The 17,002-nt window shown below is 41.7% G+C and overlaps 1 protein-coding gene across 1 annotated transcript in view; it reads left to right on the top strand.

The window, feature by feature from the left end:
• Nucleotides 1-16,549, top strand: part of ADGRE1 (adhesion G protein-coupled receptor E1) — a 34,482-nt gene extending 17,933 nt beyond the window's left edge. Inside the window, exons 12-22 of the mRNA XM_037504250.2 lie at nt 1,343-1,520; nt 3,126-3,245; nt 4,365-4,558; nt 5,216-5,386; nt 6,666-6,860; nt 8,062-8,297; nt 10,631-10,697; nt 12,850-12,941; nt 14,695-14,863; nt 14,986-15,090; nt 16,128-16,549. Of these exons, the coding sequence (XP_037360147.1) occupies nt 1,343-1,520; nt 3,126-3,245; nt 4,365-4,558; nt 5,216-5,386; nt 6,666-6,860; nt 8,062-8,297; nt 10,631-10,697; nt 12,850-12,941; nt 14,695-14,863; nt 14,986-15,090; nt 16,128-16,133 (1,533 nt within the window). The 3' untranslated portion in view covers nt 16,134-16,549. The remainder of the gene's footprint in view (nt 1-1,342; nt 1,521-3,125; nt 3,246-4,364; nt 4,559-5,215; nt 5,387-6,665; nt 6,861-8,061; nt 8,298-10,630; nt 10,698-12,849; nt 12,942-14,694; nt 14,864-14,985; nt 15,091-16,127) is intronic.
• Nucleotides 16,550-17,002: the final 453 nt, after the last annotated feature.

Below are 17,002 nucleotides of genomic sequence, written 5' to 3' on the forward strand. Positions count from 1 at the left end.
ATGCATGTATAACACACACACACACACACACACACACACACACATTGAATTCATTTATTGGGCACATCCAATGAGAGATTAAGAGAAGTGTTTAGGATTCCTTTAGTGATGCTGAACTGTCAAGTTTCAAACCTTGGTTTTGTTTTAGTTCCCCATCCCAAAACATCAATAATAACAACCTCTACTTTATTGATCTCTTCAAATTAAATGAACATATATAAAACAGTTAAAATAATTCCTGGCTCAAAATCAGTGTTATTTTTATTTTTTTGTGGGCCAGAAACATTAATACCCTAAATATAAAATTTCAAATCAAAGTAGTGGTTTTTAAACTAAATGAGCTAATATGTACATGTTATTCTCTAATTTGTTTTGTGTAACAATAACTTGTAGACCCTTTGCTTGATAACATCATTTTTAAGTAGCTGTCTATGACCCCATGACCCCACTTATTTAACCAATCTTCTAGACATTTAGACTTCTTGCTACCGTAAGTCATACAGAAATGGACATGATTGCACAAAATCCTTGCATAATTTTAAATTATTTCTGGAAGGACTAATTTCAGAAAGGAAAATCGCTGAGTCAAAGGGCATGGGGAATTTATGCTACTAGAAATGTTGACTTATTACACACCATAAAGGTGACCCCAATTTTCATTCCAATCTGAATCAGGAAAAGAAGGCTCAATGGATGCCCTTTTAGTTATTTCATTGGTGTAAACTGTCAATCTCTATCTCATTTTACTGAAGAAATACTGCCTTAGAAAATTTTATAATTTCAGGTGTGCATCAATATAAATAGACATATGAATGTCCTCCATTCAGTTTACCACTAAAAGACCAATTCTATCCTTCACGGAATAACTGACCCTTTATAACCAATCTACTCACTTCTCTTTCCCCTTCCCTTCTGGTAACCACTAATTTGGTCTTACAGTCTAAAAGTTTATTTTTGTTTTATTTAGTTCATTCGTTTAGTTTCTCTGTATGACACGTGTGTGAAGTCATATGGTGCTCGTTTCTGTCTACCTTATTTCACTAAGAGTAATAATCTTAGGTCCATCCATGTTTTTGCAAGTGGCAGGATTTCCTCTGCTTGTTTTTATAGCTAAATGGTATTCCACTGTGTATATATACCACATCTTTATCTAACCCTCAGTTGATGGGAACTTAGGTTGTTTCCAACTCTTGACATATATCACTTTAAAATAATGTTTTTATATCTTTCATCAACCCTTATGTTGATGGAGTGAGAGGACAGCTGCTATTTTATTGGAGAAAGATGGGAGGAGGTGGGGAGAGAGATAGAGATAGAGAGAGCACATACCTCTTCCTTGCAGAGATCAGCTGAGAAATTTGCCTCTGTGCTTGAACAAACATCCACATGGTCTAATTTCACCAAAGAAGAGACATCTGCCCTGGCCACAGTCTTACTGGAGAGTGTGGAAAGCACCACGTTGGCAGCTTTTCTGAAACGCCCAGCAAATGCAAGCCAAACTATTCAGCTGGAATACTTAGGTAGGCTATATCCTTCCTAGCTAGGTCATACCTGGGTTTTGATCTCGAGGGGTGACTTTGGAAATGTAATTCTGCATGGTTTTCCCACATCTCCCATTTATTGAATGCCTGGATTAAGAGTACATTGCCAGATATTATTCAGAGTGTGTCATTAATTCATTCAACAAATAATTTCTGCATGCCTATTGTGTGCCAGTTGTTAAAGTACAATAGCCATTTGCTATATTCAAATATTTCTAGATTTCTCTTTAGGGTCCATGGCAAGAGATTGTGCTTCCTGGCTTGATTCTGTGGCTAGTTCAGGTCAATGAATTTTGTGAGTCCTTCCAGAGCTCTATTTTCCTATGCCATGACTGGCAATGTTTCAGAATAGTTTCTCCACGTCTGCAGGTCCCAGGATCAGGGTAACACAGTACATGGCCCCAAGTCAATGCAATAATGGGAAAGAAATACTTTTTATCTCTAATTCACTAAATTTTGGGTTTGTTTTGTTACTGTCATGTGACCGATCCTCTCCTAATACAACTATGGCCTATCACCTTGTTATCCTTACCACTTGATAGGTAATTGTCTTGGAATAATGGGTCCTATGGACCTTTTACAGCAGCACCCTGCTTGGGGTACTAACGCTAATACAAATCACATAACCCTAGGAAGTTTCATCCTAATGTGTACCTAGGAGGAACTGCTGACAATAGTGAACAAGACTTATCTCTATGAATTTTATATTTTATATTGAATCAAACAGCAGACATCTGGTATACCAGATAGAGCTAGAACTATTAAAAAAATACAGCAGGGTAAAGAGGCTATGAAGGGTCAGAAATAAGGTAGAGCATTGCTATTTTAAATATTGTAGTTAGCAAAGTTTCACTGGGGCAGGGACGTGATGAAAGGGAGTTCTGTAACCATCTGTAGAAAGAGTACAAGAGTACTTGGCAAGTTCAAGGAACAAAGAGGAGTCCAGTGTGGTTGAAATGGAGTAGAAGGTGATAAAAGAGTAAAACCCCTTAAGGAGAACAGGTCATAATGGAAAGGGGAGGCAGATTTTGTATAATCGTAGGCATTTAGGATTTTATTTGAAGTAAGATGGAGGGATATTGGAGAGTTTGAAAAAGGGCATCACATCTGTCCAGGTGAGAAATCTAGGATTCAGAGGGGTTAGGTTTTGGCAAAGTTTACATAGCTGTGGAATGGCAAAACTGTGCCTCCTAGTTAGCTCCATATAACTGTGGAACTGAAGCCTTTGCCCATTATGCTGGGCTTGCCCTAGTCCCTTACTATTTCCTTTGACTTTGGAAAGCTCATCTAAATTTGAAGCAGTAGAAGCTCATGACTCTGTCATCTCCCATCGCAGTTGAGTTCAACCCCATCTTTTTCTGATGCACTCCCCAAAGTGTAAGTGCTCACTCCTAAAGTGCCAATTAGGTTTCTCATTTGTTTGATGCTACCATCATCATTAAGGGGCTTAAGATTTTTTTCCATGATGAACTGAATTTTCCATTCTTCAATTGCAACTAGGGGATATACCTTTATTGGACAGAAACTAAATTCAGGACCCACTTTCTGTGTTAGGTCAAGCAAACACTGCCTTTTGCCTTTCAGATATTGAGAGCAAAGTTATCAATGAAGAGTGCACTGAAGATCATGTAACTTTTAACTTTAAAGCCAAAGGGAATGAGATGAAGATTAGGTGTTCCACAATTGAGGAATCTGGATCTGCAGGTACAGATCTGCTCTTGAGAATTAAGAAGAGAGGCTATGGTGCATTAGATCAGCAAATATTTGTTGATCACCTCTTAGGTACCAAAGCCTGTGCCAGATGTTGAGGGATTCAATGATGGCAGAAATAGTCCTTACTCCCAGGGAGTTTTCCATGTGCTGTGGAAGTCAGATCTTATACTTGACTTTAGCCAAAAGACTAAGAAGAGTAGAAGTCAGATATTATATAGGTAATCTCAAAATATTGAGTATTGAGTCCTTCACTATCTAATATGGCAGCAACTGGCCACATTTGGCCATTGAAGACTTGAAATGTGACTAAACTGTAAAGGTAAAATATATACCATATTTCAAAGTCTTGGTATAAAGAAAAAGACAGAAATAAAATATCTCATTAATAACTTTATGTTGATGACATGTTGAAATGATGTTTTTGCGTGCATTGAGTTAATACATTATTAAAATCAATTTGACTTGATTTTGACTTTTCTAAAATGTAGGTACTAGAAAATTTAAATGTACATATGTGGCTCATACTGTATTTCTAGAGGACAGTGCTAATCTGTATGAAAGCTTGGCAAACTTTTCCTGTAAAGAGCTGGCTAGTAAATATTTTAGGCCAATAGAATCTGTGCCATAATTCAATTCTACCATTCTAGTGCAAGAGCATTCATAGCCAACATGTCATGAGTATGTGTGGCTGAGTTACATGAAATTTTTGTACACAAAAAAGTAGGCAGTGACTATGTTTGTTCTCTCCTGATTTATGTGCTCTCTGGAGGGCCCAAAAAGTAAGCCTAGGAAAGGAGAGCACCAACATTGAGAGGAAAATCCACCAAAGAGACTAAACAAATATAACCATAAATTTGGGGAGGAACTTTGTTTTCTACTGCTGAGTTGAATTGTCCTTCAAAAATGTAGCCTATATTTCTCCAGTTGGAGAGATCAAATGAGAAGTCAGTGAGAATCACTGACCTGGAAGTCCACCTGTATCCCACTCCTCAGAGCAGGCCAGAGAAGATGCAGAAATGCACGTGGTATTAGTGGGTGTATGTGGGGTCATTTATAATAACTACCGAACTGAGCAAATGATTGTATTTTTTCCACTTGGGGAACTCGCAGGGATCACTGGGGTGGCTTTTATCTCCTTTGCTGGCTTGGAGTCTGTTTTAAATGAGAGCTTCTTCCAACACTCCCGACCCTCCTTGGGCAAGAGAAAGCTGAAGATGAACTCTCGCATTGCTGGGGGGATCATGACGGGGGAGAAGAAAGATGGCTTCTCTCATCCAGTCATCTACACCATGGAGAACACTGAGGTTTGTGAAGAAGTCTCTACGGAGCTCCCCTTTTACTTGTTGGGAACCTCCTCTATTCCCCAGTGGGCTTAACTCTCATTTTTTATAGGGATCCATTAAGGCAGCAAGTTTCCATAATATCCCCAACTCAAACTAATCCTCCAAATAGACCTCTTGAGGGAATGATATCCTTGGGGACAGGGAACATGTCTATTTTACTTCCTGGCAGCTCCCATAGATAACACATATCAAGCATGCTCTAGGTGCTCAATAAAACATATTGAATGCATGGGTGATAAGTGAATGAGGGACTTAAGGATTTGATGAAAGGAGTTTTCCTCTAGCAACCAGAGGCAGGTTGCCCCACAAGCCCAAGCTATCACTATATTGAAATATCAACATTTTTTTTTCCATTCCAGAAAAACTATTCTGCATCATTTTGCTCCAGATGACTCTTGACATAGGTCACATGAATCCATTCAAGAGAGATGCTCAACCAAAAAAAAAAAAAAAAATTAAAAACTGGGGAGGGAAGTAAAAAGGGTAGTAGCACAGATGGTTTGGTGGAGGGTGAGTGGAACTGTGCATAGACAGAGGTATAAAACATGTAACCCCTAAATTAAAATAATAAGTAGATTAACAATCAAAAAGGATTTTTGGGTCTTTCATTTTTTTCAGCCAAAGCAGGAGTTCGAGAAACCCATCTGCGTTTTCTGGAGCACAGATGCAGAGGGTGGAAGGTGGGTACCGTCTGGCTGTTCGATCCTTGAAGCTTCGGAGACACATACCGTCTGCAGCTGTAATCGGATGGCGAACCTGGCCATCATCATGGCTTCCAATGAGCTTACGGTCAGTACCGATGTTCTGCACTTGCTCCCAAATTCTATGGGAAAATGTTGAATAACAGCCCCTATGGGCCTCTCACGGTATTGGGTGCTGTGAGAGGGAGTCATAGACAGAGTGTGTGCCATGCTCTGCCCTTGGAGAATTCATGGTCTGGCTGGGAAACTCAAATTTCAAATGAATGACTCTAAGCAGGTGCCCACATTGCAATCACAGATGTCATTTGCAGAATACCTACCCTGTGTTGAACACTTTAAGTGACTTTAGACGCATTTTATATGGTGGGTGAGAGACTCAGTCGCTTGCCTAGTCACATGAAGCTAGTAATTGGTGGAGATGAGATTCAATCTGGCACAGTCTTGTTTCAAAGGTCTCTTTCCACTGAGCTGTACAAATGTTGCAAAAGATTGTGGTATAGGAATTCAAAGTATTTCAGTGAGACCTGGTGATAGATCAGGAAGGAAATGGAGTGTGTGAAGAGTCTTGGAGAGTGAACAGATTTGGTAGAGAGGAAAGGCATCATCATTTGGGCCATGGTGACTATCTTTGCCTCTCCTGCAGGCCTGTTAGTTTCAATTCCCTGCCAAGGAGGTCTTAAATGCTGTTTAGAACTTAAGAGAATGGGTTCCAGACCAAGACTGAGCTCACAAAATTTCTGGAAAGGATGGAAGCATTGAAGTCTTAGGGCTGTAATTGTGATTTTTGGTTTCAAGGTTACCCCTCTGCAACACAGAGGTCAGAAACAACTGCTGTCAGGTGGCCCTGCATCCAGGAAACTAAGACAAGCCAGTCGGCATGCAGTCCGCCCATCACTCACTCTTGCCTGTGAAAAGCTGGTGTCTGCTGCCTCTGTTCTGCCTTCCAAAACTTTCATTCATGCATCTTCTTGGAGAACCTAAATCACACCCAGGATCCTAGCACCAGAAGATTCTGGCAACTGTAGTTTGTAGCCGTGGAATGAGGCGTCACTGACATAAGAGAACTGGTCTCAGTTGAAATAGGTTGAGTAACTTGTCTGAGGAAGTGACTTGTTTGAGGAAGTGATTTCTCTTAAGTCCTAAGTCATATATTCCTCTGAACAGAGCAACGACTGGAATGGGCTCTGATAGAAGCTAATGGATGCCAAAGAGTGATGATGGACAGTATCTAGTTTACTCTGAGTATAAGAGGGTGAAAAGCACCACCTCACCATCCCCAGTTGTTTCTGCCCAAACCAGGAGTCTGTTGCGGGGGCAGGGAATATTGGTTCCTCTCTGAGTCTAACAGAGGATCTCTTTTTTGACAGATGGAATTCTCCTTGTTCATCATTAACTACGTGGGCATGATCATCTCTCTGGTGTGTCTCATCTTGGCCATCATCACCTTCCTTCTGTGTCGTGCCATTCGTAACCACAACACCTACCTCCACTTGCACCTCTGCATATGTCTCTTCTTGGCCAAGCTTCTCTTCCTGGCTGGTGTGGACAAGACTGACAACCAGGTCTCACATCCCTCGACTGCCCCCAGCTAGCCCCATCACCCCACCTCCCCCTGCTCATCCTTATCCACATTCCTCTATGCTAGTTCCCACCGCAGTACATTTGCACAAGCTGTGCCCTCTTTACATAGCACTCATCACCCAGATCCTCACCTGCTTGACTCCTTGTGATAGGTCTCAGTTTAAAATCACTTCCTTAATCACATTACATTTTATAGTGGCACCCTTTAAACGACTGGTTCTCACCTGAGATGAATCTGCCCTTGTTGGAGATACTTGATGTCTGGAGACATTATTGGTTGACTCCACTGGGAGGGGCATCTGGTGGCTGCTGTGAAACATCTCACCATGCATAGGCTAGCCCCCCACAACAGAAAGTAATCTGCCAATAGTGTTCCAAATGTCAATAAGTCTATCACTGAGAAAGTCTATATCTTATTGCTCTATTTTGCCTTCTTTCCCAGCACTTCTTTGAAATCCTGTTAATTATTTATTGTTTTACTTGTTGTATATCTACTTCTCCCACTTGACTTTGAGCCTCATGAGAGCAAGAACTTTTGGCAAGACCTTTGTCAACCAGTAGACTCTCAGGGTTTTCCCAAAAGGAACATTAATGACATTTTAGCCAGGATGCTCACCCGTGGTGCAGTCACCTCTCTCACTGAAGGATGTTTGGCTTCACAGACTTCTTGAGAACTAAATGCTAGTTGTGTGTCCTGTTGCCATCATTTCTCCAGAGTGGGCAACTCTTCTCTGTAAAAGAGGCACATATAACTGTTTTCAGCTGTGACATCCTGCAGTGTGACTAAACTCCTCTGTCTCAGTGTAAAAGCAGTTGTAGACACTGCATAAAAAGTTGTGGTCATGTGCCAGTGAAAGTCATTTACTAAACAACCAGCCAGCACAGGGGCTGTCTCTAGTGACCCATTCCCCACACCTTCAAACATCCTCTAAAGCAGAGTGACAGATGCTCCATTTCTCCCATGCTTCCCAGGAGACCTCAGTCCCTGGCAAAGTCAGGATGAGCAGTCATCCTACCTCCTGCGGTGAAGAACATCTCTGTGAATATGTGTGGAGTGAGTGAACAGGCCGTGTTTAGGGATCTCCAATTCAAGCAGACCCTCCCTGACCCTCTTCCCCTCAACCTGCTCTGTGGAAGGTAGGGTGGAGGGGGTTCTGAGTGGCATGTTCTTCTCCCCTTCAGATGATCTGTGCCCTCATTGCGGGATTTCTGCACTACCTTTTCCTCGCCTCCTTCTTCTGGATGCTGGTGGAAGCCGCGATGCTCTTCCTCATGGTCAGGAACTTGAAAGTGGTGAACTACTTCAACTCTCGCAGCATCAAGATGCTGTACCTCTGTGCCATTGGCTATGGGCTCCCGGCGCTGGTGGTGGTGATCTCCGCCAGTGTGCAGCCAACGGGCTATGGGATGCACAATCGGTGAGTGACACCCTTATCTCGCCCTGAAGACCCTGCTGCCAGGGTTTCTGGTGATAACCACATGGATAACAAGAAGAGTAGGAATAGTAGCAGTTGTTGCAACACCCACTTACTGAATCCTTACTGGTGGGCTCAGGACTGCTATGTACAGGAGTGCTCTGTGCAAATCCAAGAGAGATTGTTTGCACTAGTATAGGACATTACTACAAAAATTGCCAAGTCAGAATGGCAGTGACGTGAACAGTGGATTTGATTGTATGGTTTAAAAATCATGGACTCTAAAGCCATCTTGTTAGGGCTTGAATCATGGCTCCACTAATTTCTTTTTTTAAAAAAGATTTATTTATTTATGCATACAAGAACCAGGGTACATGCCAGAGATGGGGTGGGGGTGAGAGGATTCACTAGAGACAGAGCGGGGAACAGAAAAGGCAGATCTACTAAAATACATTGCTGAGGGGAGCAGCGGGCAAAACAGAAGAGGTCTGCTGCAGCATGTGGGTTGCTCCCTGGCTGGCCGGGGATTGAACTCGGTCTGCAAAGGTTGTGGATTGCTTCATAGTGCTCAACCCCTTGCGCCACCAGCGAGGCCCCTGGCTCCACTAATTTCTAACTGCCCTCTTGGGCAAGTGACTTAACCTTTAAATGCTTGCTCTGATCATCCATACACTGGGACTAATGACAATGTCTACTCACAGTGTTTTTGGGAGGTTTAAGTGAGTTATTATCTGCAAAACATTTAACAGTGTCTGGCACAGAGTAAAATGGTATCCTGATCATTATCATTCTTATAATCCTCACCATCATTATTAGCATTGTCTGTTTTCAAGTGAGGACTATTTATCATACGATTTCATGAAAGGTCATTTCAAGTAATATGTGGGAGCGTATGCATTTAAAAATATTTTTGTGTTTATTTTATAGGGCATTAGGAAAAAAACATTGCCAGCATGCCAAACTCATGCTTTCACAGACATGATTCCCTTTATATAAGTCAAAATAGTGAGTTAATTTTGAGAGAAAAATTAGGTGACAGTTAATAAGTAGTATGTGGATAGAGCAGACATGAGCTCACTGTGTTATTTCATTAATCCTATCACAGGCCCTTGAGAAACTGTTGTTATCTTAACTCACAGATGAGGAAATTGAGGCTCAAGGGATGAGAAGTCTTTCTCACCATCACATAGAGAGAAAGGGGCAGTGTAAGAACCTGCATCTGGGTCTTTCCAACGCCAGGGCCCCCTCTTGTCATCCTAGTGCTATAGGCATTTTGCTGAATTGTGTTTGGGGGGGTTTAAATATCCAGGGTTCCTCCCTACTTGCTGATGGCTTATATTTCAGGCAAGGTCATGAAATAAGGTGGTGAGGAGAAGCAATTTATATTAAGTGATTACCCATCATAACCTAAATTCTGTACACTTTACAAACATATTACCTTTAGTATTTCTCGACAAAAATCCTGTGTTAGGATTAAGAATCTCATTGTGTACTTTAAAAATAGTGTCCCCTATATTTTGTTCAGTGCACAAACTGTGCTACTGACCCTGAGCCCAATAGTACATAAAATAACAGTTCAATAACTGGTAGCTATGGAGGAAAATGAAGGCTCAGTGCAGTTGCAGAACTGACCATGGTCACATAGCTAGTGTCTGAACTGAGATTGTAACCACATGACCAACGGGTACCCAGGGACCCTATTCTATTAAGGGAAAAGCCCCATTTTTCATGCTCCTTTCATCCTACCCTCCTTCTATTTTTCTTTCCATCCCCTCATGCATTCTTCCTTCCTTTCAGCAAATAACTATGGAATGCCTCATCCATGCCAGACTTGGCACCAAGTGGTGGGTATTTAGAGATGAACAAACCACTTATGCCCCTCATAGTCTGGGGGAAGGTGGACAATTTGCAAGTAAATAAACAACTGAACAAGATAATTTATGACTGATAGATGACATAAAAGCCAGCAAGCTCTGCTAGAGAAGGCGTTAGGAGTAGGTTTAGGATATTTAGCCAAGCACAGTCCGGAGGTGACATTTGAGCTGAGATTTGCCTGAGAGTGTGCCAGGGGAGAGCTCTGAAGGGAGAAGGCATAGGTTTGAGCTGAGAACAAGCTCATCCAGGAACATTTACCCAGGAAGAAGGTCTAAAAGGATTGTGTGGTCCATAGAAAACTGCAATGCCACCTGACTCATCATGAGGACACTTATTCCAGTCACTCAATGTTCTCCCCACTAGTGCATTTGTTGTGACTGAGACCTGAGTTAACTGTAGTTAACCTGAGTTAACTGTCAAGACTCTGAGATCAACATGGAGTTCCCCGTTTCTTTTCATAGCTGCTGGCTGAATACAGAGACGGGGTTCATCTGGAGTTTCCTGGGGCCAGTTTGCTCAATCATTGTGGTAAGCAAATTGCTTGGTGTCATGTGTTCTGGGGGAGGAGCAAGGGATACTGAGGGACCAGGAAGTGCCAGTGAAGACACAAAGCTGAGCTCACCTGCTCCTTTATTCTTTGCTCTGATCCTTTGATTCTTGAGATTTCCAAGTTAGGGTGTATACTGTCTTTGACTTGTAATTTTTTTTCAAGCCAACTTGCAAATCCCCCTTGGAGGCACCACAATTTATCCACCCTTTGTATTTCCAAAGGGATGGGTATATCATTCTCTTCTGACTGCGAATGCTAAATGAAAGAATAGGTGAGAAGAAATTAAGAGCATTTGGTGGGGGCAGAGGAAGAAGTGAGGTGAGAGAAGATGGTAGAATGGGGACAAAAGGAAGCTGGGAGAGAATTTTTTTCAGCTGAAGTATAATGGACAAATTGCAATTGTATATATTTAAGATGTAGGAATTGATGTTTTGATGTATATGGATGCTGTGAAATAATGGTCACCATCATCATAGTTTACAGCTCTCCCAAATGCCAAGTTTTGCCCTCTAGACTCCACTCACAAGGTGGTAGGGATCAAATCATGAGTGTGAGATGTTCAGTATAATGCCTGGCATTGGCCAGTGCTCAATAGATATTAGGTGTGAACAATAATGGGAAAATAATATTGCAGTGTTTTTCCTGCCCATTCTTAAATTTTCAAGAATATTTGGCCCTTCTGGAAAAGAAATATTGAATTTCATGCCCCTAGGCAATGGTTTTCAACTGGGACAATTTTGCCCCTTAAAGAAGGATATATTTTTGGTTGTTACAACCCTGAGGGAGTAATACTAGTATCTAAGTGGGTAGAGGCCAGGGAGACTGGCAAGCACCATACAATGCACAGGACAGCCCTCCACCCACCTACCCCTCCCTCACAAGAATGCTTTGGTTCCAAATGTCAATAGTGCCAATGTGAGAAACCCTTCCCTAAGAAAGCTTGCTTTAAGACCTCCCTGGTGGCGCAGGCGGTTGAGCGCAGCACTGTGAAGCTGTCCGCAGCCTCTGCAGTGCTGGTTCAATCCCCACCGGCCTCAGAGCAACCCACATGGAGAGCAGACCTATCCTGTCTTGCCTGCTGCTCCCCTCAGCAGTGTATTTCAGTCAGTCTGCCTGTTCTGCTCCCCGCTTTGTCTCTGGTGAATCCTCTTACCCTCCTGCGTATCTAGACTGTACCCCGCTTCTTGTATAAATAAAAATAAATCTAAAAAAAAAAAGAAAGCTTGCTTTAGAAAAGAATAAACCCTCCACTAAAGTTCACAGTGTATGTCCTAAGCCATGATCTTGATTAGAACTTTCTGGATTCATCCAGTGGACATTAATGAGGATCACCTAAAGCAAAATAAGCAGAGGCTATTTATTTGGAGATTGCTATAGTTAGGGAGTCAGAGCCTCCTTTTCACCTGCCTCTGTCTGAGACTCATAATCAGGCAGTGCATTTGTGACAGCAGGGCTGGACCTAGAGGGGATGGTGCTCAGTGAAATATGTCAGAAGGAGAAAGACATGTACCGGGTGGTGTCACCTATATGTGGAATATAGAGAAACCAAAGTAATAACAGACTAATAAAACCAAACGAATAACAGAACCTAGAAACCTGACTGTAGAGCTGAGGATACAAGATGGGGAGAGCAGGGTGGAGAGAGGGCCCAGTGGACCGTGGTGGAGGATGATGGGGCCTTGGCGGAGGGTGTGGTGTGGTAACACACATCTGAAGGGTGTGACCCTATACCTCTACATCATATACAGTGCTGAAACCCAGTGTTACCTCGATTAAAAACAAGACACAAAGGGAAAACAAGATCAGGCAGAGGAGTGGGAAAGATTTACAGCGGAAAGCAGGGAGGGCTTAGGCATTGTTGGCACAGGAGGGAAGACTACACTTGGACTGACTAGAAGCAGGCATTTGTGCTTTGTGATTGTGAGGTGCATCTTTTGCTGCTAAGTTGGAAGTGGGATCCAGAAATCAGGGAGACTGTCAGTTATCAATTAAAACCTGGTCTTTGGGGTTTGACTGCTGCAGGGATTGTTGCTTGGCTTTTTGGAATGTGGGTGAGTTGTTTTTATAGATGGTCTGGCCGGTGTCTGTCTGTGTATCCAGCCTCTCCATCCCTTGTGCTTGACTTCATAGGTCAATTTCTTCCTTTTAACTTGGACATTGTGGATCCTGAGGCAGAAACTTTCCAGCGTCAATGCTGAAGTCTCCACGCTCAAAGACACCAGGTGTGGGCCCTCCTTCCTTTCCTCTCTGCTTCCTTCTTTCTGCAAATGTTCCCGGAGAACCTTTTATATGCCTCATCTGTGCCCAGGACAAGGTAGCACAGCGTCTACATGGGAACTCAAACACCAGCTCTGCCACTTGCAAACTGTTGGCCTTAGGCAAACTCCTCTGAGACAGTTTTCTCTCTGTTGACAGGGGCTATTAATATTACCCATTTGATGTGGCTTATGAAGTATTTAGCACATTTGCTAAGAGGAGGGAGTGCTTCATATTGTAACTATTAATACATTTCTAAGTCTTCTCTGGCGCATACAAAACCAGAATTGCCCTTTCTATTTTATCTTTATAATTCTTTTTTTCTCTTAATAACATGAATATTTTTCTTTTTAATTAGAATTTATCAACAATGCTTTCCTTTTTATAACATTTCTTTATAAGAACACAATGCAGTTTATTCAAATTATTCCTTATTTATAGACATTTAAGTTGTTTCCAGTTTTTTATACTATTATAAGCAATATTGTCTTGAATACTTTTGTAGGTAAACCTTGTGCATCTCTATAATTATTTAATCACACTGGGAATGAAATTGCCTTAGTTAAAGGATAAGTAGGATTGTAACACTTTTAATATATTTTACAAGTTGTTTTTCAGAAAATTTGTTTCTAAGAGTGCTTTGGCAACCACTGCAATTTATCATTTTGTTGCATTGTTTTGCTGATTTAATGGGTGAAATATATTATCTACTTTAGTTTCATATATATATTATTTCATTTTACAGATGTGGGACTTTTTCATATTCTTATAGGCCATTTATATTTCTTGATTTTACCATTCAGCTAACGTTCATTTTTAAGAACCTACTAAAAACAGATATTTTCTAGGCTTTATTGTTAGTGACTTGATAATATTTTGCTTGTTGCCATGGTTGCAGCCCATCATCCAACCATCTTAAATAACTTTTCTAAAAATTATTCTTAAAAAGTTAATGCAAAAAGGTAAAGCTACATCAGCACATGCAATGGTCAGAAACATTAGGCAGTGAAAAAAGGAATACATGAAAAGTCATGGCCTCTCTCTTCTAAGACCTCCCAGATGCCCTGATTTATCCTACCCTGAGCAACCATTACCACTCAAGTGGAACTTCCTTCTAGAATATTTCATACCTATATCCACCTTCTTTATATAAATGATAGGAAACTGTCATATCCTCCTGTACTTCTTTCTGTATTGTATGTAGCACATTTCATATTCCTACTTAAGAATAAAAGCAATTAACAGAAATGCTTATTTTGTGCCAGACACTATTCTAAGTACCTTATGAGTCTTGCTATCTTGTTATTCAGACTAGACTAGATAATAAGAACGAACTTATGTTGTAGATATCAATCGTTGTCCCTACATCATGGCGAGGAAGCTGAGACCTGTGAAGCTGAGTTGCTAAGGCCACAGAGTTAGTGGATGGGCCAATAGGAAGTTTGGCCGAGATCCTGTACCTGTAACCCTCACTGTGTTGTCACGCGCCTCTCTTTCTAAAAAATGGTATTACAATCTCACAACTTTGTGCCCAGGTGTGTCTGTAGGTCAGTGTCATTCAAGGGCCTCTAGGATCCAGCTTCCCTGCATCTAGACTTGGAACTCCACCCCATATGTATTCCCACCCCAGGGTCAGCCTCACATCATTTTGGAAAGCACAGTCCATGAAGACAACAGCCACCTCCCAGAACCTTATCCTCTGCAAATCTTCTCTCCCAGGTTGCTGACATTCAAGGCCTTTGCCCAGCTTTTCATTTTGGGGTGCTCCTGGGTGCTGGGGATTTTCCAGATTGGACCAATAGCCAGTGTCATGGCATATCTGTTCACCATCATCAACAGCCTGCAGGGGGCCTTCATCTTCGTCATTCACTGTCTACTCAGCCGCCAGGTGTGTAGCTGCTGCCCTCCCTGTCTGCGACTCCCCATCCTTCAGGGAACTGTGCCTGGGCTGGGCCCAGATCCTTGCACTTAGGAGTGATTCATCTCCCCGTGGTGTGTCTCCACCTCCAGGTACGGGAAGAATACAAGAGGTGGTTTACCTGCATCGCCAAACCCAGCTCCCAGTCCCAGACCTCGGGGGTCTTATTATCATCCGTTCCCTCCACTTCCAAAACGGTGAGCGTGTGTTTTATGCCGGGCCTGGCCAGCTGGAACTCCTGTCACTTAGCTAGTACCACCGTGCAGTGAATAGCTACTGTGTGTTCATCTGTATTAGCTCATCTGATAAGATGTTGGGTTCAGGGGTGGGGATTCAGAAGACATGCTTCCTGGTCTTGAACTTCAGCTCTGTCTATTGGTAGTTATGAGACTTAAAAAATATAAAATCATAACTCTTATAGATATAAAATGAGCCATGTTAAGGATTTTATTCTACTCATTAATCAGTGGTGATTAATGAGTGTGGACATGTTGTAACTGTCTCAAAAGAGAATGCAAAGAACAGACGGATGTATGTATTCTATATTATGTACAGATACAATATGTGATGTATACATTGCACACATTATATTTTACACAATGTGTATCATGTATATGTTATATATATATTATGTATATATTATGTATCAAGAGAAAACAAAGAACAGACATATGTAGTCTATATTATGTGTAGATACAATACACGATGTAGTCATTGTGTACATTATATAATGTATATTATATAGCATGCATACAGATATTATGTAATATATACATATATGGTCATATAATACATATTTGGCCTTTGCATCCTCTTTTGAGCTAGTTATAATTCTGCCTGTTTCCCTCATTCATAAACACACAGAGCGATAGGATGTATTATACAATTATAAATATACATACGATGGCATATTATAGAACTCCATCATATAAGATATAATGTTATATTTTTATAAAACATTATATTTTTTATAAAAATTTCACACCTTTGTATGTATTTGTCTTTCTTGCTTCTGGAGTGGGAGCTGTCATTGATGAAGTTCAGGGTGGCCTCAGTTTACCCTCCATATCTGCCACACTGGGGATAACCCCAGCTAACATTTTAGTGTTTATTTTTCTAGTTTTTGCTGCCAAATTTATCTCCTTTTATATAAGACCCATGACCCATGACATCTGGACTCCCATTGGTACTAATCCTGCCTGATTCTGTGGAAATGCTCTTTTCTCTCTCACAGACTTAAAATCCTTTCTTGCCTTCAAATATTTGATGGAGCAACATTTGAAGAAAAGAGGTGCCTGCTGCAGGAGTCTACTCAGAATTGTCTTTGTGGCTTGAACCAAAGTGCAGGGTCCCACTGAGGCTCCTGGGCTTCAGAGCACTGATGGGTTGTCCGATGGCTTCCCGTGATGCTTTCTTGCACTGACAGAGTTTCTGCTCCAGACTACACTTCATCTTCCATGTTCTGCAGCTCTTTGCATTCCAGAGTTCCGTGGAAATGACAGAAATAATGGCATGACCAAGAACACCTGGTTACCTTTTTTTTTTTTTGCTCCTGAATTCATTGAGTGCCCGGGGGTCTCCCTGGCACCTTCTAGGAGCCTGCCATGTAGGCAGCCCTTGGTGAGTGATTGGCCAGCTGAGCCTCCGACAGGGACTCCTTCTGCTTTTAAATAAATAATCTGTAAAACTGTAGCGAGAACCCTGGGGAGAAATAAAGCACACAGGCTACTTTGGCAACTTGCTGAAATGATTGCTGTTGGTAATAGGAGCAGTCTTCGGGATAGACTCCTTACTTTAATGGAGGGTTGCAGCACTTGGTGATAATACTCTTTACAAGGTGTTTTGATTTTCTAAGTTCTTTCAGGGACCTATCTCCTTTCCTTCCCGTGTGTCTTCTGTGTTATATGGCTTCGCCTGGCAGTCAGCTCTGTCCATCGTTAAGTTGGGTGGGGACCATGGGACCCTCCCTAATATTTCCATGCTGATAGCAGAGCTTATATCATGAGAAATGTGTACCATTATACTTGCCATAAGAAAAATGTCTTCTTCTTGACTTTGGGAATTTGCACGCCTTCCCTTAAAATCTGACTAATTTCTATCTTTTCTTTG

This window comes from Talpa occidentalis, unplaced genomic scaffold (genome assembly GCF_014898055.3).
Source record: "Talpa occidentalis isolate TD23 unplaced genomic scaffold, MPIMG_talOcc4v2.1 talOcc4.12, whole genome shotgun sequence".
NCBI classification, from domain to species: Eukaryota; Metazoa; Chordata; class Mammalia; order Eulipotyphla; family Talpidae; genus Talpa; species Talpa occidentalis.